Source organism: Xenopus tropicalis, chromosome 4 (assembly GCF_000004195.4).
Source record: "Xenopus tropicalis strain Nigerian chromosome 4, UCB_Xtro_10.0, whole genome shotgun sequence".
Classification (NCBI taxonomy): domain Eukaryota; kingdom Metazoa; phylum Chordata; class Amphibia; order Anura; family Pipidae; genus Xenopus; species Xenopus tropicalis.
The window spans coordinates 107,711,446-107,736,427 of NC_030680.2; the positions used below are offsets into that span (position 1 = coordinate 107,711,446).

The 24,982-nt window shown below is 38.1% G+C and overlaps 1 protein-coding gene across 1 annotated transcript; it reads right to left on the reverse strand.

Annotated features, from left to right (window-relative positions):
• Positions 1-2,722: 2,722 nt before the first annotated feature.
• On the reverse strand, positions 2,723-24,549 carry MGC89174 (protein). The gene is given in 9 exon segments (NM_001005050.1): positions 2,723-3,738; positions 4,405-4,477; positions 7,737-8,092; positions 11,052-11,251; positions 12,067-12,209; positions 14,553-14,715; positions 18,707-18,895; positions 21,207-21,339; positions 24,485-24,549. Coding segments are annotated over 8 exon segments (1,605 nt in total). The 5' UTR covers positions 21,333-21,339; positions 24,485-24,549; the 3' UTR covers positions 2,723-3,383.
• Positions 24,550-24,982: the final 433 nt, after the last annotated feature.

Below are 24,982 nucleotides of genomic sequence, written 5' to 3' on the forward strand. Positions count from 1 at the left end.
TAGGGATCACTCTTTCAAAATCACCAGAAATCCTGTCTCTCCACATGTGGGATATGTGCCAAAGTCAGTTATTTTGTTTTGCTTGTGTTGAAATCAGTTATTTAAGAGAATCTGATAGGAAAGAGAGCCCCCCTAAAACACATATTAGATCTAACTGACAATGAAGAGTAACCTGATTATTTCAGATATGGTACAGAATTTTTAATTGTTTATGTTTAGAAAGTTTCTTATTTTAGTATAATGAATGTTATATTACATTTTCAATTGGTGATAAAATTAGTTCCCCTTTAAGTAATGGTGGGGCACGGAACAAAGTCTGCTCTGCTTTCTTTTACAATTTCTTACAACTATTGGAAGCACCACATAGGAGCCTAATATATACACCCATTTCATCATCTGCTGCATCATTGAACACACTTTTTATATACCCATCTAATGGGCACCATTCTGACACTGTTCTGCACTGAGCACCAAATTTACATAGAGCATTATTGCCGGAGTGCGTGTGCAAGGTAGGTGAGCACTAATGAGCATGCTCTTGTATCCCTTAGCGCTGCAGCACTTGTACCCCATTGAGTAATAAATAACCCCCAATATCCAGGGATTGAAAATCTCCTATGATGGAACCTTTCACAAGCAAGATTAAGAAAACACTTAAGAAAGTTAATAGCTCATCTACCTTTCCATGTGAGTAGAGGGTTTTGATAAACTGCGCAGGGTGAAGAATTTAGTGACTATAGAGGAGAATGTTGTATTCGTTTCTGCAATATTCTATATACTATTCTATATACTATTCATTAAGTATATGTTATTCATTATGTTCTTTTCCTGATATTTAGGGGAACAACACAGTCTTTTAAGAGAAAAGACTTACTTTGCCCCCACACCCAGATTCACCAGTAAAGGTTCTCAGTTCTCAAGAGTTGTTCAACTTAAAAGTAACTTTAAATATGATGTAGAGAGTGATATTCTGTGACTATTTGCAATTGGTCTTTATTTTTTATTATTAACATAAAGGTGAATTACCCCAGGTAAAGGTGAATTTAACAAATGTCAAATGTTCCCTCTGGCAAAGAACTTGGATTATTTTTTCTCATGAAAACACTGACTGTAATGGGTGGCAGAAAAATTATAATAGAGACAATATAAAGCAAGCTAAAAATATTATGCTTGACATTGTGAATTACGCTCATATAAGGGAAATGAGTCCAAAAATCCACTTGTAAACACAGGCAGATTTACTTACATTTACATTTTTATGACTTTTTTTCCAAAAAAATGTACTAAAAAATCTGAAGTAAAAAAGCATGTGTGGCAAAAAGTTGTGCGAGAGCTGTGACTTTTTTGAATTGTCGCACAATAACCACAACTTTTTCATATTGTCTCACCAAAAAACAGCGCCAAAAACCTCTAAAGATTTGAAGCAAAGAAAGGGAAGGGACATCTGCCATTGACTTCTACATGATCTCAACAAGTTTTAGATATTTTTTTTTTGAATTGTTGCAGTTTTGTCGCATGCCCAGGCTACACAATTATAGACTGTAAGGAGAGTGGGGGATTGTGAGGAGCGCAGTGACATGTACTGTAGGAAGTGCAGAATGGGAAGTGATTGCTGTGCCTTAGGCACAGAGATGGGCCAGGCAATATATGAGTCACAGCTCAGATTATTAAATTTGTTTATAATGAGTTTACATTGAATGGTTTAATATAAAAATAATTTGTGTATTGATAAGGGAGAATTTACAGACAAACAGAAACTCCAAGCAATCAAACCATTTTCAAGCATAGACCACCTGAATATGCACAGATAAAACACTATTATCAAAGCCTGGGAGGCACATCTACATTGGGTAGATCTCTATCCACCTTTGAAACATTAACTGCTATGTCATTACCACCCACACACACCATCTCCCAGTTGTACAAAAACCTTAGACAATCTCATACATTCATAAAACCTGCGTTTCTTGAATCTTGGTCCAAAGATACAGGCATACAGTTTCAGGAAGAACATTTTAGCAACTTAATGAACTACTCAAAAGTTCCAGATGTAGCAGAATTCAAGAAACAAATTACAAAATTGCCACAAGATGGTACTATACTCCATCCAAACTGAAAATAATTTACAAACATACTAGCGATCTCTGTTGGAGATGCAATAAAGAAAAAGGCTCATTGCTACACATATTCTGGACGTGTCCACTTATCCAACCCTACAAAACATCATAAAAGCAATATACCATAATATAAATATTGACGTACCTAATGTTCCTGAATATGTCCTACTATTTCACATGGAAAAACCATTGTCTACCTTTAAAAACTCACTTGAACCGCATCTACTAAACACAGCCAAAATACTGATACCACAAAGATGGAAGCAAACTACTACCCCAACATTACAAGACTGGTACAAGAAAGTTGAAGAAATACACAAATTTGAAGAAATGTGTCTTTCATCTCCAGAACACTACAATGCTTACAGCACAACATGGCTCCACTGGCTATCCTTTAAAGAATCGGACTTCTACAAACAATCCATAAGTTAGCCCGCTAGAGGGACACTCCCCTCCCCCTTCCCCTCATGGTTTCCCTTCCCACATCCGCCTCCCCTTCCCTTCCCCTCATGGTTTAACCTAACAATTTAAACATTGTATAATTTAAATGAATACAATATGTAAGAAGCAAAAAAAAAAAAAAAAAAAAGAATTTGTGGTTCTTGTTTATTTTGCAAAGGACTTTTATTATACAGGTTTTTGTGTGTGGGTGTCTCTTTAATGAATCATCAAACCATCACTTGCATTTTGTGGTCCATGCACATTATTGTAGAGCAGGTTAGTTGACTCCTGGTGTAAATAACCAAAGTGCATGTACAGTATGTTGAGTGATTATGATAAAGAGCTAAAATTGGAAGTTCCACTGGGGTAAGAATGGAGGTGATAAAGAACTAACCCATTTTTAAATGAAGAACTTGTTTTTCCCAGAGGTAAAAATATGGACACCTATTGATTTCTTTTATAAAATAGAAACGGCTGGCAAGAATCGATTAGTGTAGAAAGATTATGTATTTGTGCATTGACAACTTAATTGAAAGAAATTGATTCCTTTGTAGTTATTACTATCATTTGAGAAGCGGCTTTCTAATGGAGCTTTGTTCCATTTTATTTTGCTTGTTTCTTACTATTTGTGGATAAACACAACCCCACTGAGAGCAAAAGCATATTTTTTGCATCTAAATCAAAGATTTTTGTACTTGCGTATTTCATGCATTAGTAGTCCCCTGTAATAGCTCATGAATTTTAGTAGTTAATAAAATGTAATGTCTGTAATTAAAAACAGTTTTATGGTCTTAAATATATATATATTAATAAACACTGTATACCTTATTTAGATTGGTAAACGAAAATAGACAACAGCAGAACTACAAGGCAAAGAGCAGCCAGCAATCGAGTGGCAGTCACAAATCTAGGCCCTTTGCTTTTCACAGTTCGTGTCTTTGTTGACTTTATAATACGATCCCACGTGGTCATGACTTGCTTTCTGGCCTGTGGCCATTTTCCTGGGCCTGTCAGGCGAAACTGAGCTGGTGTGCATGGTCCAAAGCAGAGAGCCATAGCTAGCAATGGATCAGTTAGAAACAAATACCAGATATTGGGCTTTACACCAATATCAGAGGCCAAGCTGTCCAGGTATTCAATGAACTCCACTTGTAACCGATTCTCTCTTGTGGTGCCATATCTGTTGGTAACAAGGGAAGAGTCAGTTGACATGTTTCTTATATGGTAAGAAACAAATATTTTGCCAGGTGTTTTTTAATAAGCCATTCCTTTGGGTAGAAATCTATGATGAATTTTATATGTTGCAATTAAAGATGAGCGAAATTTTTCGCCAGGAATGGATTTGAGGTCAAATTTGGCACTTAGCAATGGCAGACTTTATCGCAAAATCTGCACAAATTCGGAGAATGAGGAAAAAGACGCAGGCAGGTCCAAAAAATGTGAATGCATCACCAAAAATCATAAAAAGTCACGGTCATGTCAAAAATTTCCACCGAAATTGGACAGATTCGCTCATCAATAGTTGCAATCATTCTGTACATTTGTCCTAAAGTTCTACATTAAATCACTGGATGATAACTATGTACCACAAAGGTAAGGTTTTGTCTACTGAATATGCTTCAATTTTCAGAACCATAAGTAATTCCTGTAAAGCACTTTCTCTTACTTCCTGGTTGTGCTGATTTACTGTTTGTTTTGTAGCGCTACTGAAACAATTGACCAGTCCACAGATCAGCCCTCAGTGCAAAGAGCTGTTTTTTTTCAACTCAAAGCCAAAAGCTGACCATACGGGTTCAGATTTTAGCCTTCCTCCAACAAACCTTTGGATAGTGCATACTGTATATACCTTTTGATAAAGATTTTTCTGTCCTTTTCAATATCATCCATCACCTCATTTTTCGGAGGAAACCTGCAAAGCCCTACAACGATAGAATTTATCCATCACATTACAAAATATGGTAGCACTTGATACAGCTGTTTTAATGAAAATATACATTGCAAGATATTTGAAAAATGTTGACTTTTTTTTAATGTTTTTATTAAACCCAGACAAAATTACTAGGAAGTCCACCTGGTGTCATTTCTGGTGATTGGCAATTAAATGACATTGGTGCCTGATTCTTTAGACACAAGCGTGCTGCACCTATTAATGCCGGACACTAAGGGGCTGATTTACTTACCCACGAACGGGTCGAATGGAGTCCGATTGCGTTTTTTTCGTAATGATCGGTACTTTGCGAATTTTTCGTATGTTTTGCGATTTTTTCGGATTCTGTACGAATTTTTCGGATCCAATACGATTTTTGCGTAAAAACGCGAGTTTTCCTATCCATTACGAAAGTTGCGTAAAAAGTTGCGCATTTTGCGTAGCGTTAAAACTTACGCGAAAAGTTGCGCATTTTTCCGCGTAAGTTTTAACGCTACGCAAAATGCGCAACTTTTTACGCAACTTTCGTAATGGATACGAAAAACTCGCGTTTTTACGCAAAAATCGTATTGGATCCGAAAAATTCGTACAGAATCCGAAAAAATCGCAAAACATACGAAAAAGTCGCAAAATATTCGTTTTCAAGTCGGAACTTTTCCAATTCGGGTCGGATTCGTGGGTTAGTAAATCAGCCCCTAAGGGGCTGATTTACTAAGACACGAATTCGAATCTGAATTGGAAAAATTCCGATTGGAAAACGAACATTTTGCGTCTTTTTCGTATTTTTTGCGATTTTTCAGCGCCTTTACGACTTTTCGGAAATTGTTGCGACTTTTTCGTTACCAATACGATTTTCGCGAAAAAACGCGAGTTTTTCGTAGCCATTACGATTCGCTCGTATCTTGTCGCGACTTTTTCGTATTGAGCGCTCGTAAGCGGCGGCCGAAACTTTCAGACTTAGCATGATTTTGAAAGCCTCCCATAGGACTCAATGGCACCCTGCAGCTCCAACCTGGCCCAAGAAAAGTCACCATACTGAAGCTTGAATGAATCCGAACGCTACAAAAAAATCGCAACATTTTGCGCAACTTTCGGAATGGCTACGAAAAAGGCGCGACTTTTCGCGCAAGTTTTAACGCTACGAAAAAATTGCCAGATTTTACGCAACATTCGGATGGCAATGAAAAAGTCGCGATAATTTTCCGAAAAAATCGCCAAATACCGATCATTACGAAAAAAACGCAATCGGACGCATTCGGCCGGTTCGTGAGTAAGTAAATGGGCCCCTAAGGGAACCCTGGTTGTGAGGTGATGGTATCTACTGGTTCCGACTGTGTCAACAAGCACAGCAACGCTAGATTCAGAACAGACGGCAGGATGGGTTGAGCGGCACTGAGAGCAACTATACAGAAGTGCAAAGAGCACATTTTAAAGTAAGTAACTTTAATAAATGGGGTTTAATGCACAACTTACTGTGGGGAAAAGTGCAGCAGTGCACTCATTTATTTCTTAAAAATTGTTAGAAATGAGATTCATTTTCTTTTGGGGTAGATTCTTTATGAAAAATGACGTCCGCGGGAAATGTATGGAGGAGATGACATAGATAATAATATAAATGGCTGCTCTGTCTTTATAATGGTAATTTGCCAGCCTGCACCTAAAGAATGTTATTCTTGGGTTCTTGGTAAATTGGCAAATATTCACGGAGAAAGTTCATTCTGATTGTTCACCAATGTAACGAGAAGTTTCACCAATTAATTCACCAGTTAATTCTCCAAAAATTTTTGTGCTCGCCTTTTAGTATATTGGTGATCTTCTGGAAATTTTTATTCTGGTAAAAATACTCCATATTTTAACTTTTGACCCTTTAGTACCTTAGAAGACATGATACAACTTGTCCTGATATACCCTGAAATCCACCTTTTATTTGCACAGTCAAGGTTTTGCCACTAATTCCTAAAGCTATCACTCATCTGGTTAAAGGCAAGGTGTTTTTACCTTCAGTACTAAGATATTATTTTTTTTTAGATGCTTCTTTAATTTTTACTTTTGATTTCCCTCCAAAAACATTTTATTGGCCAAAGAGTTATAATTAATACATTATGATCATTTAGAATCACTGGGACGATTTTGACCGATTAATAGGTTGCGTAAACTTAAGGCACTACCATAAGCTACACCTACACCAAAACCTTTTCCGGAATGTGACTATTTCTCTCAGCCTTTGCCTATGGTGGGGGCTAAGGTGAAGTGCAACTATAACTCTCACAGAGAAGGGCGCCAGTGGTTCATGAGCTTAACCATGGAGTGATTAATTTAACTCAATCAACATAGGAGTAATAACAAACACCAATGCAGGATTCAGTCATTGCACACATTAGGTATATACTCACAATATTTGATCAATAAGACTCTTATCCCTGCAGGGTCAATGAAGGCACAATATTTAGGAACAAAGGAACAATGGGTTACCCCCAGTTTTCAGGAATCTCATTCCAAGTGAAACCCAGGCAGTTCTCTATCTAGCCCTGAGTCTGAACAATTGTTCCTTGGAAATAGTATTCCTGGGATCTCTAATACCACAATCCTTGTCGGAGAAAAGAATTGCTCAACTAGCTAGCTCTATTGGTCACTCCTAGTGTGACCTATTACAAAGTACATCCTGATCTTTCTAGACCTAAACCTTTGCCTAGGTTCCACAGTATCCTACTTGCCTGCTCATGTGGGCTTCTACACAAAATGGACCCAAACATTTAACTGCTCTGTAGGGTTGCCACCTGTTTTGACCTGGACAGTCTGGTTTCGGAAGGCCTGTCCAAGTTAAAATCTCCTGCCTGGTTTTCCAAATTATGAAAACCGAGCAGGACTCACAGAGATTGATGCAGTGATCGGCCAATCACCCCTTGTGACATCACTGCCCACCCCCTGCCCAGAGAAAAAAGCCAGCATAGGTGGCAACCCTACTACTCTGCTTATATATTATTACATACTCCATCCATGTTATTACACACTGCCTAGTGGCCAAACCAGGAAAAGGGACTTACTTCACCATCTGGAATAAGGACCCCCCCTTAGGTGTTACTAGGGGATGGCCAGGGAAAAGGGGCAACCATTTTCCCAGTCCTTTACATTTGCTTTATATTTATTGGTATTTTTTTAGGACCTATTTATTGTCATTTCGTGTTTCTTTAATTGGTTTAAGTAAGCCAAGTAATCGTGCCATTCCTATATGTGTATTTCAATGAGTTTACCTTTGAAAATTCTGGTAATCCATCGAGCCTGCAGCTCTGCAGTTGGCATAATAGGTCCAAGAGGCTGAATAAGTCCAAGTATGCCAAGTGTGGCCTTCTCCAAGTTTGGAGGGATGATATTTTTGTATAAATATGTTCTACTACTGTCTATTTTTATAACAGATGCATCCAAAAAGGGGAAGGAATAATTATATCCTGTGGCAAAGATGATTACATCGATATTTTCTTCCACAGTTCCATCCTCAAACTGCACTGCTGTTTCAGTTATTTTTCTCACTGATGTCTTCACCAACACAGATCCACAAGTTATACGGCTTGGCAAGTCATCATTAAATAGTGGCTCTTTGAACTGGGTTCTACATAAAATCATAAGACACAATAATAAAAATATCATATGACATATAGATTAGTTTTTTTTAACAATTTAAAAAAGATTGCTCTGTAAAGGCACAACTTTATTTTATTATTGTTTATATTACTTATCTATTTATTTTTTCAGTCTCTCTTATTCATATTCCACTTTCTTATGCAAGCTATGTCTGGTTGCTAGGGTAAACCAAACTCTAGCAACCAGATATTTGTTGAAATTCCAAACTGAAGAGCTGCTAAACACTAAGCAAAATACAGTAATTAGGCATCCGTAGTAGTAGTAGTAGTATTTCTTTCAACAGATCAACATAGGACATACAGTGGCTTGCAAAAGTATTCGGCCCCCTTGAACTTTTCCACATTTTGTCACATTACAGCCACAAACATGAATCAATTTTATTGGAATTCCACGTGAAAGACCAATACAAAGTGGTGTACACGTGAGAAGTGGAAGGAAAATCATACATGATTCCAAACATTTTTTACAAATAAATAACTGCAAAGTGGGGTGTGCATAATTATTCAGCCCCCTGAGTCAATACTTTGTAGAACCACCTTTTGCTGCAATTACAGCTGCCAGGCTTTTAGGGTATGTCTCTACCAGCTTTGCACATCTAGAGACTGAAATCCTTGCCCATTCTTCTTTGCAAAACAGCTCCAGCTCAGTCAGATTAGATGGACATCGTTTGGGAACAGCAGTTTTCAGATCTTGCCACAGACTCTCGATTGGATTTAGATCTGGACTTTGACTGGGCCATTCTAACACATGGATATGTTTTGTTTTAAACCATTCCATTGTTGCCCTGGCTTTATGTTTAGGGTCGTTGTCCTGCTGGAAGGTGAACCTCCGCCCCAGTCTCAAGTCTTTTGCAGACTCCAAGAGGTTTTCTTCCAAGATTGCCCTGTATTTGGCTCCATCCATCTTCCCATCAACTCTGACCAGCTTCCCTGTCCCTGCTGAAGAGAAGCCCCCCCAGAGCATGATGCTGCCCCCCCATATGTGACAGTGGGGATGGTGTGTTCAGAGTGATGTGCAGTGTTAGTTTTCCGCCACACATAGCGTTTTACATTTTGGCCAAAAAGTTCCATTTTGGTCTCATCTGACCAGAGCACCTTCTTCCACATGTTTGCTGTGTCCCCCACATGGCTTGTGGCAAACTGCAAACGGGACTTCTTATGGTTTTCTGTTAACAATGGCTTTCTTCTTGTCACTCTTCCATAAAGGCCAACTTTGTGCAGTGCACGACAAATAGTTGTCCTATGGACAGATTCCCCCACCTGAGCTGTAGATCTCTGCAGCTCGTCCAGAGTCACCATGGGCCTCTTGGCTGCATTTCTGATCATCGCTCTCCTTGTTCGGCCTGTGAGTTTAGGTGGACGGCCTTGTCTTGGTAGGTTTACAGTTGTGCCATACTCCTTCCATTTCTGAATGATGGCTTAAACAGTGCTCCGTGGGATGTTCAAGGCTTTGGAAATCTTTTTGTAGCCTAAGCGTGCTTTAAATTTCTCAATAACTTTATCCCTGACCTGTTTGGTGTGTTCTTTGGACTTCATGGTGTTGTTGCTCCCAATATTCTCTTAGACAACCTCTGAGGCCGTCACAGAGCAGCTGTATTTGTACTGACATTAGATTACACACAGTTGCACTCTATTTAGTCATTAGCACTCATCAGGCAATGTCTATGGGCAACTGACTGCACTCAGACCAAAGGGGGCTGAATAATTACGCACACCCCACTTTGCAGTTATTTATTTGTAAAAAATGTTTGGAATCATGTATGATTTTCGTTCCACTTCTCACGTGTACACTACTTTGTATTGGTCTTTCACGTGGAATTTCAATAAAATTGATTCATGTTTGTGGCTGTAATGTGGCAAAATGTGGAAAAGTTCAAGGGGGCCGAATACTTTTGCAAGCCACTGTACTGACATGACCTCTCCAAGGTAAAATAAGGGCATAACTTTTGCTTTGTTAATATGTCACTATGACATGAATAGCCTTTATAGTGGCTCTGGGTGATCACAAATCATTTAGGACAAGAAAATGTCTTTACATGGATGTATGGGCAATATGGTTGCTCAGTGGGTAGTACGACTACCTTGCAGTGCTGGGGTTCTGTTTGATTCCAACAGGGGGTGAGACTGAAGTTAATGATGTATAATCTCTGTAAAGGTCTTTAGAAATGTGTCCATGCAATATAAATACAAGTACATAAATGAATACCATGCTATTTAAAAAGGATAATAGTCTATCTATGAGTCAGAAGGCACCTTCTTGTTTTTTCTGGGAGTTATGAAAATGACTATTGCTTATCTGGCTTCCACTTGATACTGTCCTGCACACTAACGGGCATATTTATGATGAGCTCACCACAGTCTGCCACTCTCTGTTCACTTATATGGGATATTTAGGGACATATTTATCAAAGGGTGAAAGTGACAGTTTAAACTTTAAACTTATATGCTCCTAAAATCCCATACAAGTAAATAGAGATCTGCAGAATTTCACTCCCTCACAACCTATAAGCTCTTTAAAAAGAATGCATGATTTAGGACTCAAAGGTGTCAATAAAGGGACACAATTATGTTAATGGTGAAAACTTGTGTGAAGGAAAGGTAGTGAGGGTTTTGTCTGTCACCTTGCCACAAATCTGGGCCTGGTTATGCTGCACACAGATGGACAGTACAACCTTTACCTAACTACCATATTTGTTTATACTGATCTGAAATTGACACCCCTAACAGCATGTTAACACAATGGAGCCGATTCAGAAAAGAGTAAAGAAATAACTGGAAGCAGGCTAATAAAATAACTGTTTTTCAGCATTCTGTAGGATTTAGCCAACAAAATTAGGCCTATTAATTGTTCTCCAGTTTCTTTATTTTCCAAGCGTTCAGCTAGTCTTTAACACTACATTTTCTTATTTAACAAATACCACAGTTTACCTGTCAGTTGGCTGCAGGCCATAGTTAGCATGGTCAAACCACTGATTAAATTTTTTCTCTGTAATCCACATGACCAGATCTGATGGCAGAGTGTTCCTCATCCAGATATAAAAGCGCCTATTATGTAGGATATCCGAAGGGTAACCATTATCAGACACGCGCCTTATTACCCATGCTCCTCTTTTTGTGCTGAGAAACACCTGCAGAGTAACAGTGTGGAAAGCAAATTGTTGTTGTGTAACAAGCGCAGTATACAGAACATTGATTTATAGAATCATTTAGCTTTTCCTCTGATTCCACATTTCAACCCCTGTGATCCATTTCACATGGGTTGATGCCCCGAGTCTGGACAGGCTATGCGCTGATTACTGATAAAATGCATGAGGAGAATTACCTAAACTAAACTGAACTGTATATGTTTGGTATTTTATAAATAAAGGTGTTACTCTGTATGGATTCAGAACAGTATAACTACATGACTTAAAGGGTTAGTGTACCTTTAAGATAAGTTTTAGTAAGTTATAGATTGATCAATTTCAAAAGCAATGTTTTCATTTTTTCATTAATTTTTCATTCATTTTTATATATTATAGTTTTTGAATTATCTTCCTTCTTCTTTTCCCTTTTTCCAGCTTTCAAATAGGGGTTGCTGACCAAGGCAGTGACATTCCAAACAAGAGAGAACAAAAAAGCTAAAGACCTTAAATAATAGCAAATTGAAAGCAATACAGAATGCACAGAGGTTCCATGCAGGAATCAAGGGCATAGCTTTTCATTCACACATGACCCCAAGGAGCTGTCTTTTTTCCAGCTTGCCGGGTACTAGTGAACCTTAGTTGGTGAGACAAAAATAGAAGTATAATAGTGTCTTTGTGCATCACCCATTTCTGTGCTACAGAAATTCTAAAGTGTATAAACTGCGTAAACTGATGGCGCTATATAAATAATTATAATAGTAACCAGTAATAATCAAATCAATAAGAAGTATCAGTTATCATAAGGCCTGCATAATTACCTGTGCTGCAGTCCGGCTGAGCTCCACAGCAATATCAGATGCTGAATTTCCCATTCCTATTATTACAACTCGTTTTCCTTTGTATTCCGTAGGGTTCTTATATTCTTGACTGTGGAAATATTGGCCTTTAAACTGTTTTATACCTAGAAATACAGGAAGGTTTAAGATTTAAGGTTTTTTTTTATTATATAATCAGTTTGCTTTAGATTGCATAATATCCTGTCTGCATTTAAACCAGGGACCTGCATCTTACTTTGCATCTGTAATACCTCTATATATAATATTTGACTTAATGAAATATTTAACATTTTTAACATGCTATAACGCTCGTTTTATCGACCTTTAGTGAATCGGCTCCTAAAGGTTTGGAAAACTTTTACCCTCCTACACCTGTAAAATCCCTATCTTAGACCTCTCTTACTGCCTATTGTAGGTAAGTAAGCATGTTCCTGGGTGATCCTGCTGCTGGTTCCTATTTCCTGCTATGCCCTGGTCCTATTTATCGCACTGATTTTCTGGTTTTCACCTGACTTATTACTTGTTACAAGTTTGTCTCACAGTTGTTTGGTTGGTTAAGTGGTCTGTCCCAGTCTGTCTGTATATGCCTAGCTCTAGCCATACCAACTCCTTCCCTGAGTTATACCTTTGGATTCCTCGCTTGCCCAAGTGGGACACTCTTTTTTCTGTGGCACCTAAATAGCTGAGGGCCAAGCTCAGAGCCAGAAGACAGAAGAGCATGCCTACAGTAAAATTCTATTACTCCCCTGGGGTTTGTTTTAAGTAATTTGGGACAGGACCATTATTGTTTTTTGTTTATTTTTGCAGTTCCCATACAGTTATTTCACTCTGTGTATCCCAACCTTTAATGTATAAATTATTATATCCTCAGCATTATATCTACTCACAGTTTCCTGCTTATACTAGTTTCTTCTTGCTATATTAGATTGGAAAAGGCTGGTGAGCTGCCATCTGTGTTGCCTTGATCATTGACTTGCTTTTAAAGGAAAGCTAAGCAAATTGCTTCTAAAATGTTATTTCCTTAAAACAGGATAGAAGTATCCATTTCTCATAATAAACATACTAAAGGGACACAAAGAACTGTGCCAGCTGACAATAGCTGCGTATGAGTATAGTGCTCTATTGTCAAGGTGGTATCACAGACACATGTTCAGGGAAAGGGTCTAAAGCTGGCCATTCGGTGTGTGTATGGCGGCTCGACGAGGCAGCCGATATCGCAAAAAGCTGTGGATATCAGTCGACTCGTCGATTGGCCAGGTTAAAAGATTTTGATCAGGCGCCCGAGCAAAATATACATTTAGGGCTGAATCGGCAGAAGGAGGTATTTCTATTGTTTCTACCTCCATATCTGACCATTCAGCCCTGGATATCAGTAGAGGGTAGGAACCATCATTCATGGTTCCAATTAGTCGCACAAAGGATCGAAAATTGCAATGTGTATGGCCACCTTAAGAAAAGTTGTGTCAGGGAAAGATTCTAAAACAGTTTTCTGTCAGTGACTTGTCCCTAAAGGCTCTCATGTCTATTTTAGATTTGAAAATAGAATTAAATTAGATTATGTAGGGACCCATAGGGTTAAGCTCCCTATGGCTTTACCCCTACTTCTTCACAAGCTTTACTGTTATTGGGCAGAGTCCTTATACTCAGGTTCAGTTCTGTAACTGTACCCCTTATAGGTTAGTACAGGTTGACCACTCCCCCTACAGACTGATTTAGTGTCTTGCAAAGAGGAGTGTCTTCCTCTTTTGGCTGCATGCTGTGTCCTAGGCAGAGCTCCATCTGAGCCTGGGTGCAGTTAGGCCCCAGTAACACTACTGGAACAACTAAAGTCGGGGACAGGGCCCCGTGAATGAGAACTAGTAAGCACAGCAGAACTATTTAATAGCACTCTCTAGGAGAGGTGAGCACAGTCAGTCTAGCTAGAAAGGGCAGCCATTAGCCCCACCAAAGGAGACTCTAAGGGTTTAGCCTACCCCAGGCTCTGTATGCCTTGCTGTAGGGACCACAGTTAAGACAAAGGCTCAGGCAGTACTTACCCCTGAACCACCGTTGGCTGGAAGGGATCCGTTCCAGTAAAGGGCATCCATCTTGGGCTCTCAGCTAATACTCTGCACATCTCCATGCTGGGCTAAACTGTTCCTTAAGGTCACAACTGCTGTTTATCACTGTGACATTCCATATCTACTGCTTGTGAGTATATGACAACCCTGCATAACATCTGTGTCTTGGACAATAAATCTGTATTATAGTTTGCCATAAGAATCCTCTGGCGTCCATTTATAGTTGTAGTTCAACTACACCCTCGCTCCATAGTAAATCTCCCACTTAGCGGAGGCCCATGCCTAAGTATTAAGGGTCGCATGTAACACATGCTCTACACTACGCTACTAGCCTGGATTTGCCTTATTTAAGTCAAAATAGTGTTACAATTATAATGACCTAAAAGTGACATTTTACTTGCAACATACCTGGATAACTATCCAGTGGAAAATGTGGCTCAGAATGATGCCCAGAGCAAACCATAACAGCATCAAAGATGACATTTTCCTGCGTGCCTTCTTTCTCTGTTGTGACACTCCAACGCCCAGTACTTGCAAAATCAGAGCATTTCTGAACACTGAGCACCACTGTCTAAGACAAAATACTTTCCCATTATCTCCAACACTTAGTTGCACTGAAAACATTGATTTTTAGAGACTTAGACTATACAGTTGTGTTATACATAATAATATTTTCAGCAGTTATTATGTATATTTGATGTCACTCCAAATCTTAGTACTTATATGACCTAAACCAATGTACCGTAGGATTCAGAATGCCATGAAGAAACAAAAACATATATCTGACTGTCTGGAACTGAAACAGAGGTTTCAAGTTAGGGCTAGTGGGCTGTTCAGTCCTTAGTCATCTGATCTTGTTCCTGTGAAGCAAGCTGAAAAGAATAATAGTATAAGAGTATATTGAAGATGCAATTAGTAACTTGATGGCAACACCCTAAAGGAAAACAATTTAACAGCAGTAATTGAAATCTTTATTTATTGCTGAACTATCTATAATGCATTCATTTATTGCAAGCAGGCTGTGTTTCTAATTGTCCATCAACCTGCGAAATTGCTTGGATTACCCCACTTTAAAAACATTGTATCTTTCCAGTAGAGAAGGGGTGCATCTGCCAGTAGGTCTTCATTTGGCAGAAGATCTTTAGCAAAGCACTGCCCATAATTTTTTCAATCAGACTAAAATCCTAATTGTTCTTATTATGCTGATTTCCTAAGTGCTTGAGCAATTGGTGCTGTTTGTTGTTTTTTTTTTTTCAATCTTCTTTATTAATATGGGTTTGCCTCTGCAAATGATCATCCAGCTCCTGAATGCAAATCATTAAGTTCCAATGTCACTTGGTGCTGTCCCCTAGAGCAGAACTAAATAGCTGAATGATCTGTTTTCGTACAAAAGAAGCCAAACAGGAAGAAAAAACACTGAGCTGTGTAAAGAAAGTTCCCATAATGCCTCACTCCTGCACAGACACCCAGACCAAGTGAACATGCTCAGTTAGTTAGACTACGGGGCAGATTTACTTATCCACGAATCCGAATCCCGAAAGGGAAAAAATCGTATTGTAAACAAAAATTTTGTGACTTTTTCGTTGCCGTAGCGATTTTTCGTATTTGTCGCGACTTTTTCGTTGCCGTTGCGACTTTATCGTACTTTGCGCGACTTTTTCGTCGCAGTCACAATTTTTTCGTATTGAGCGATAGTAAACGGCGGAAAAACCAATCCGATTTTTTCGTGGCGGCAACGAAAAAGCAGCGGAAAATATCCAAAAAAGTTGCGACGGCGATGAAAAAATCGTGGGACATACGAAAAAGTCGCGACGGTGATGAAAAAGTCACAAAAATACCGATCATTACTAAAAAAATGCCTTCGGACCGTTCATGGATTAGTAAATCTCCCCCTAAGAGTCAGCTTCCTGCTGATTGGCTCAGATCCACATTCCTAAGGGGGGGGGTTGAGTTCTTAGCATTCTTGAGGGAGGGGGGAACAGGAGAGAGCAGAGAACTGTGTGTCTGTGGCACAGGAATTACAGACACAAGAAATCTTTTTTCAGAGAAGCCAGTGCAGCTTTTCTGTGAGTGCTTATGGCTGTATTTAGATAGACCTTTCTGATAAAGCTTTTAAAGGAGAAGAAAATGCATTTTGTTATTTAATTAGATCAGTCACAATAGTGCAAGATAGAACACCTTAGTATACCTGAATAAACAGCCCAAGATGCTCTCTCTTTGTTTAAGGTAGGAGCTGCCATTTATCTTGGTTTTACTAGCTTCCGTGCTTCAGCTCTGACTGCTGGTAGCTGAGATTACATAGCACAGTTGGGTCTGACACAGAAGAACATGTGTACATAAAAAGAAAATACAACCTTTGCTGATAAAGGTTCTACAGCAACATATATTATGGTGTTATACAAAGCTCAGTGACTTTTAATGTGGCACCATCATAGAATGTTACTTTCAGGGAGCAACAACAGCATTTTTAATGTCTTAGCTCACACAAACTCACAGAGGAGCCAAAAAGTACTGAAGTTTGTCTTCAATTGAAACACATATGGACATGTTCCAGGCTGTCTCTGAAAGCAGCATCAAAACAATTTATTAGCTAAGCAACATTGATCACCATGCATAATGACAAGCATTGTCTAGAGTAGTGCTGTCCAACTTCTGTGGTACCGAGGGCCGGAATTTTTCTTGCCTACATGGTGGAGGGCCGATAATGGAAGCCAGTTTTGACCACTCCCCTTTTTTAAACCACACCCACTTCAAACTACATCCATGCTATCACAAGAGCTTTTAAGACCATCCCCACATTAATGGTGGCAACACAGCAAAAACCCAATGGTTGGTGCTCACTGAAGGGATATCACCCTTCATTTATATATGAAAGAATTATATTATGTCATACACTTAAATCGATATGCCCCCTCCTCTTCTGTGGATAGCACAGCAAGCCCCCAGCATATAATTATACCCCTTGGGGACCATATAATGACTATTTCCAAATGCCAAACTCAGGAACAAACCCCTGCCAGGTTCACCTTCCACAGGCAGCATAGGGCAGGGAGAGTATGGCACACACAGGCAGCATAGGAAAGGCAGAGTATGGCACACACAGGCAGCATAGGGAAGGCAGAGTATGGCACACACAGGCAGCATAGGGGAGGCATAGAGCAGGCAGAGTACTGCTTGCCCTACCCCTCCTGTGTGTGCCATACTCTGCCTGCCCTCCCCTGCCTATGTGTGCCATACTATGCTTGCCCTCCCCTTCCTATGTGTGCCATACTATGCTTGCCCTCCCCTGCCTATGTGTGCCATACTATGCTTGCCCTCCCCTGCCTATGTGTGCCATACTATGCTTGCCCTCCCCTGCCTATATGTGCCATACTATGCCTGCCCCCCTGCCTATGTGTGCCATACTATTCCTGCCCACCCCTGCCTATGTGTGCCATACTATTCCTGCCCACCCCTGCCTATGGGGCTGATTTACTAACCCACGAATCCGACCCGAATTGGAAAAGTTCCGACTTGAAAACGAACATTTTGCGACTTTTTCGTATGTTTTGCGATTTTTTCGGATTCTGTACGAATTTTTCGTTACCAATACGATTTTTGCGTAAAAACGCGAGTTTTTCGTATCCATTACGAAAGTTGCGTAAAAAGTTGCGAATTTTTCGTAGCGTTAAAACTTACGCGAAAAGTTGCGCATTTTTCGCGTAAGTTTTAACGCTACGCAAAATGCGCAACTTTTTACGCAACTTTCGTAATGGATAGGAAAACTCGCGTTTTTACGCAAAAATCGTATTGGATCCGAAAAATTCGTAAAGAATCCGAAAAAATCGCAAAACATACGAAAAAATCGCAAAGTACCGATCATTACGAAAAAAACGCAATCGGACTCCATTCGACCCGTTCGTGGGTAAGTAAATCAGCCCCTATGTGTGCCATACTATGCCTGCCCTATTGCACACACAGGCAGCATACAGTGACACAATGCTGGATGTGTCAGAGGGAATGTCTGAGGTGTGAACACTGCAGGGGGAAAACAATGAAGGCATTAAAAGGTGTGAACAGTACAGGGGATTACATGATTAAACAATACAGGGGGATTACAGCCTGAATCTGAGGTGAGCAATGCAGGGGGGCAGTTAATCTCAGTACTGATACCATTTAAAGGTAATACACAAAGGTAAGCCATCAAAGCAGCCAGACAGGTGGGGGGCCACACAGAGGGGGGTCGCAGGCCGCCAGTTGGACAGCCCTGGTCTAGAGTGTTGGAAAGGTAAAAATAACTGGACGGCCTGTGCAGCCTCCTGAACTAAACCCAACCGAATACTAGGATGAATTAAATCCATTTAAACACTAGGATGAATTAGAAAACTGAATGTGAGCCTGGTCAACATCAGTGCCCAAATTCAATAATGCTCTTGTGGATGAATGGAAGCAAATCCCACCAACATGTTGCAACCTTAAAGCCTCCCCAGAAGCTAGCTGTACAATGTACAATAAGACATTAAACGGTTAGGTGTGCAGACGGGTTTGCCATATGCAATATTTGGACTGGATATCACAGTTACCTTGAATTGGATATATTTTAGAAGACCAAAATGATCCACATACATCCTGTAATACTCCAGCATCTTAGAGTTGTGAAGGTAGTTAGGAAAGTTCTCTGGATAGGGGAAGTCACTGTAGCACATCAATTCTTTACTGGTGTTGCTGACCACAGATTCATAGATACTGGCTCTACCATCTTCCACCTCATGCTAAAAAAAAATTTTGTATATGTATTAAGGAAAAGTGTGGCTACTGGAATAGTATAGCAATAAATAAAGATGGTCGTGATAAATGGTCGTGATAAAAAAAAATGGTTGGAAGACTCAATCTCATATTGTTACAATGGCACTTAAGACTTAAGTAAATATGTAGGGTGTAATTTAAAGTGGAACTGTTATGAAAGCAAACATAATATATGCTTGTGTAAGTAAGAATTGTTTTATATTATTATATATATATATACATTTTATTATTATAGCATTTCCAAAATAATCAAGTTGCTCTTTGCTAATTTCAATCAGAAATCTGTCTCTCTTTATACAATCTTTATGTCAGAGTCATTTTTTGGAAAAACAGTTAACTCTGGTCTGTGATCCCTTTGCCTGAATTATGTAATAAAAGTCTTTATAAAACAGATTCTGACCTAAAACTCCATGTAGAGAGAGAGAGAGAGATTGCCAAGAGATGCTAAAGAAGAACTAAGTTTTGTTTTTAAAAATGTACATAATTTTTCATTGGTTATATTTATATAGTGAATAAAGTACCCCCTATTGTAAAAAATAGGGATATTATATGTCGCTGAGGGGTTCCATGACCATGTATTATATATTATACAGGTCATGGAACTCCAAGGTGACTTCTAATATCCTCATAATATACAACAGGGGATACTTTATTAATTATAATAAACAAGTTTTAGTGAGTCATGTGACAGAAATTACATCACTAAGCTCTGATTATAACTGATGACATCAACAAGAAACATTTATAAGGATATCATTTATGGTTTGGTCCCATAGGGAAATAACCAAACTGTGTATTATAAAGTTTCTTATTTCTATGGGATGTTTATTTGAAGGTATATTTTTCATGATGGTTCACCTTAAAGGGAATGATAGGGCTCTGTAAGACATATAAACCCACCCTGTGCTATGGTAGGAGATCATTCAAATGACCCTACCCTCATACCAGAGTATGGCAGGGAATAAAAAAATTATTGTGAGGGCAGCCTTTAAAAACATAAGCATGAGTGACTAAACAAGGGAAGGGGGCTCATATAACAGATTCACCTTATATATTCTAGATATGACTCTATTTTTTTACCTATGCCCCGTCCTCTAAAACTCATTGAAGTCTCAAACCGTGAACCAAGCAAGACAGCCCACAGTAAGCTATGCCCTCAAACATTACTCAATATTAAAAGACAAAATATGTATATTTATCTTTAAAACCCCATTAATAGGCAATTACATGTTTTTCGAGTTTATGCTCAATGTATGAATGGTTAATAAATAGTTTTGAATTAAATCACAGTAAAATACCATTTTTTATTTCTTGGTTCCATTAACACCTAATAGAACAAACCAAAAGGTTTAAATATACCGAGTGAAACTAGTGTTCTATGAACTAACATGTTTTTTTGTTATTGTAACACATTCTTAATTCTTTAACACTGTTCTATCATTGGGAAATATTTTAATTACCCCAAAAATCTATTTATTTTCTTTTTTGGATGTGGTTTCCAGCCCTGATTCAATAGAGGTTGATTAATATACTGAAAGATTAAAAAAAACAGATAATTCCCTCCAACAAACAGAATAGAATAGGAAACTTCTTCAGGGTTTACATATTTTATTATATGGGTGGTGGGTTTATGGTCCCATAGATTTTATTTAGGAATTCAGGGAAGGAAGGCTCTGGGGTTTAAAAAAGTACCATATTTACAGGTATGAGTTCTGTTATCTGGAAACCCATTATCTAGATTACATGAAGGCCATCTCCCATAGACCCCAATTTAATCAAATAATTCACATTTTTTTACATTTTCGTTTTCCTCTGCAATAATAAAACAGTACCTTTTATTTGATCCCAACTAAGATATAATGAATCCTTATTGGAGGCAAAGCAATCCTATTGGGTGTATTTAATGTTTGCAGCATATTTTAGTAGACCAAGTATGGTGATTCAAATAACAGAAAGGCCCCATACTCGGAAAAGCCCAGGTCCTGAGTATTCTGGATAACACATCCTATACTTGTAGTGAGGTTTAGCTAGTGAACGTATTAATGCATTTATTTGGTACCTACCTATTTTTAGAACTTTCAAGCTCAAGTAAAAAGTATGACCAATACACCTAAAAGTTTTGCAAACAGAAGACTCTTTGCCTGTCTTTGGACTAAGGCAGTCACGTGGGTAAAAGAACAGCACGCTTCTTAGACATTTAAATATTTATTATTGCTGTATTTACTATTACTATATAATGGTCTTCTTTACTATGGTTTTTGTCCTGTAAGTACTTACTGTAAATCTCCAGACCCCACCAATATCATTACTCCTTTCAAAACAGGTGGGTTCCAAACCTTCATCAAGACAGCATTTGATAGAAGTCAGGCCACTACTTCCTGCTCCAATAATGGCAATCTTCATTCTGAAGCTGTAATTTATCAAAGGAAGTATGATTTATAGCTAAATATTTCTTAACTTTCATGCTTTAACTGGTAACTTGAGCCTAACTTATGCTGCATTAGATAAGTTTGCTGCTGGGGCACATTAATACTATTTTGTGTCAGATGTGAATGGGGAAAAACCTTATCTAATGAATTTGAAAAAGAAGATTCAGTGAATTATAATGTAAGGAAGGATGCCTCCACAATACAGAATAGGGGATCAAACCTGAAATAACAAAAACAGGCTCTTTAGAAGGGAAAATTATGTACTATGTACAAAATGGATTTGTGGTGTGAATAAGATAGATAGGGAATTGACAAAAATGTAAACTCTACGGAATCCTATTATATCTGCATTGTATTATCAGTTATAAGTTGATCCAGGGTGTCAATTTTATTGTATACTAATAATTATAAATGGGGAGTTTTTGAGTGCTAGGCACCATAGAATAACAGGAGTTTGACAGAGAAAACAGTTTGTTTTTCATACTGGATTGTGAAATTTCTACAAACAAACTTTGATTCCTTTCCTTATATGAACTCTCCATGTCCTGAGATCCTCAGGTTCATGTTGTACGCTACATAGAATCATTAGCTAAGTAGTAGACTAACATATGAGACGACAAAGGGGATTAAAAGATTGTAAGAAAAAGCAATAGAAGAATAAATCTGATTATTAATACGGTGCTCTCATTTGTCATTATTATATGATTATAGCTGAGCTCATGTACTGTGGCTGGTTTCCAAATCCATGTTTGTTATGGTACAGTTCCAAATGTTTAAACATTGCAAAAGAACAATGTGTACACTGTGTGTACTATCTGAACGTATGATATTGGACAGGCCAACAAAAAGACACAAAATTACATTAGGTAACTGTACAATTTTTAGGGTAATTCTTGGGGGGAGGGGAACAAAGCTGCAAACATAAAATATAGCAACTATGTGCAATTTGTAGTATCCTCCCTTTGGAAGGTCTAATGTTGTAACTGCAGAACTGGTATAAGCATTGCAAAGTGCACCTCACTGTGTGGCTAAAGTATTTTCTTGTATTTGAGATTTCTAAAGGTCAGTGCCACCCTAATGAAAATATATATACTGACTGGCGGTATTCAGTAGTTGGTACAAATATTGCAACACCTGTCCCTCAATTTCTAACATTTTTTTAGAGTGGCAGTCATGGCCATTTTATTTACAACTTTCTAACATAATATTTTTCTTAAATAAAATTAATTATGGTCTGTGAAGTGCACCCTAGTGGAAGTATTAATACACCTAAGATTGCCTTTTTTTTTAATATGATTTAGTTGCAAAATTAGTATTTGAAATAAATCTGTACAGAGAGCAAACACTCTTATTATCCTTTGCCAACTTTATCCCTGAACTGACTTTTTTTTAAATTCCAAAAATAGACTAGGCTCCTGCTTGCAACGGTATACTCTGATTGTAAATTCAAAAAAAATAAAGAAACAGACAAGATTTAAATCATTCATTGCAAATAAATTTATTTTGCTTGCCACCTAACAAAATGATAAAATAGGATTTAGAATTAATGCTTTGGGTGACAGGTCCCTCTTAAGAAAACAATATCTTATAAATAAGGGAAAAAAGTTCATGGAGAGAGATGATGACATTGAGAAATGCAAACAAGTGCAAAAAAACCCGAAAACCTGAATATAAAACTTCAACATCTAAAAGCCAAAAGTAAAAGTAAAGTCAAGCCATATTTTAAATAAGTTTTTCGAGTTTTGTAAACTCGCAATTTGAGTTATTCAAGTTTTTGAACAAGTTTTCCATATTAATAAAGAAGCAAGCATTCGAAATGCAAGTTCATTCGAATTAGAAAAACACTCTTGAATTTACAAACTCAAAAATTGATAAATAAGCCCATAGGTTTTCATTTAAAGAGGCACCTTTATAAAGAAGAATGCTATATTTTATATGCTGAACTTACTGCACAAGCCTAAAGGTTCAGCATCTTTATAGCAGCAATGATATAGACCTTTAAAGTTGTTATAGGAGCTCCCCTTGGATCTTCCAAGAATCCTCTTGGATTCTGTTAGAAGTGTCAGTGACACTCACATGCTCAGTGTGCTCTGAGTAGCTGTTGGGAAGCTAAGCTTAGGGGTCACTGATAATCGTGAAGCTGAAAATAAATTTGGCTTGTTAATTTGGCATATAAGCTGAAGCTACTGGACTGATTACTAAATTCTGGTGCTAATTGCACTGGTTTCAGAGCTGCCGTGAAGGAATTATCTGTATTAATTACTAATCAACCTTGTATTGTGAGCTTTATATTCTGTATATAGAGAATATTGTGAGTTGGTCCCTAAACTCAGTAAGTGACAGCAGCACAGAGCATGTGCAGTGAATTGGAAAAGAAGATGGGGAGCTACTGGGGCATCTCCAGAGGCACAGAGGCTGGGGTTGCCTTGGGCTGGTACAGACCTCAGAACATCTTTAATTAAGCTTTAGTTCTTCTTTAACTTAAGTTCAATGAACAGAGTTTGGGATGAACATACTTTTTGCCTATTGTTTTTATTACAGAAAGTCTATATTTTTTGAAATTTCTTGAGCTAAACATGGCACAAAATTAATGCTATTCCATGTTTTGCCATTGCAAGGCAGATAATTAGATTATTAGTATACAGTGTTCAGCTCTTGTTTTGTTAGCAGTCCATTGTGCAGGGGGTATCTGAGTACTAGAAATATAATGATCCACCTTGCGAGAATCAGAACAGAGCTTCACTCTCCTGTTTGCCCTATTTAGCTCAAGAAATAACAACAATTATATATTTTTTTATGATAGTGCACAAGCCCTATTTCCCTTGAAAAGGGGCTATACTGTCCCAGTACAACTACATGCAGAATTGGTCTTCACATCTACTGCAGCTAATGTTTTATTTTCCAGCTGTAAATGTTGATTATTGCTTGTCATTAAATCAGGTAGAATTTGAACAGAGCAGCTAATGAACACATTGTATGTAAAGTGTAAACATACATCCCTTTACTTTGTTTAAACAAAAGATAAAAAAAAAACTTTTAAGTTCAATATATTCCATGTATTAATTGATGTAGAAAATGAATTTGCCAAAACAGACATAATCTCTTGAAAACACAAAAAATACTTACTCCTCTGGAATCAGCAATTAGATGTGTCGCTCTCGGTGCTCAGAATGTTTCAGCCACAGGTTTTCTCAGACTTCTAGTTTCTCTCTGCAGCTTACCTCTTTATATAAGGATTAGAAATATCTTGCTCCACCCCACACACAGAAGGGATGTAGAGCAGCTGGATATTTATCTCTCACTATTTCTGAACCTAAAATCTTGGGCAAATAATGCACACACACATAACCCCAGAATAGCTCTAAGGAACTATTGAAATTCTATTTTTCTGCATGTTTAAACAAATGATAAAAAAAAATTAAAACAAATACAAGGCTCTGATTTTTATCTCTGGACATTGCATTTGCAATTCCAATTTTTGTAACATACTTTAGCTGCATTATAAATTGAGTCATTTATAGTGATGAGTGAATTTTTTCGCCAGGCATGGATTCACGGTGAATTTCAGCATTTCGCTATTGGCGAATTGTTTCCACGAAAATTTATCTCAGAAAAATTCGTAGC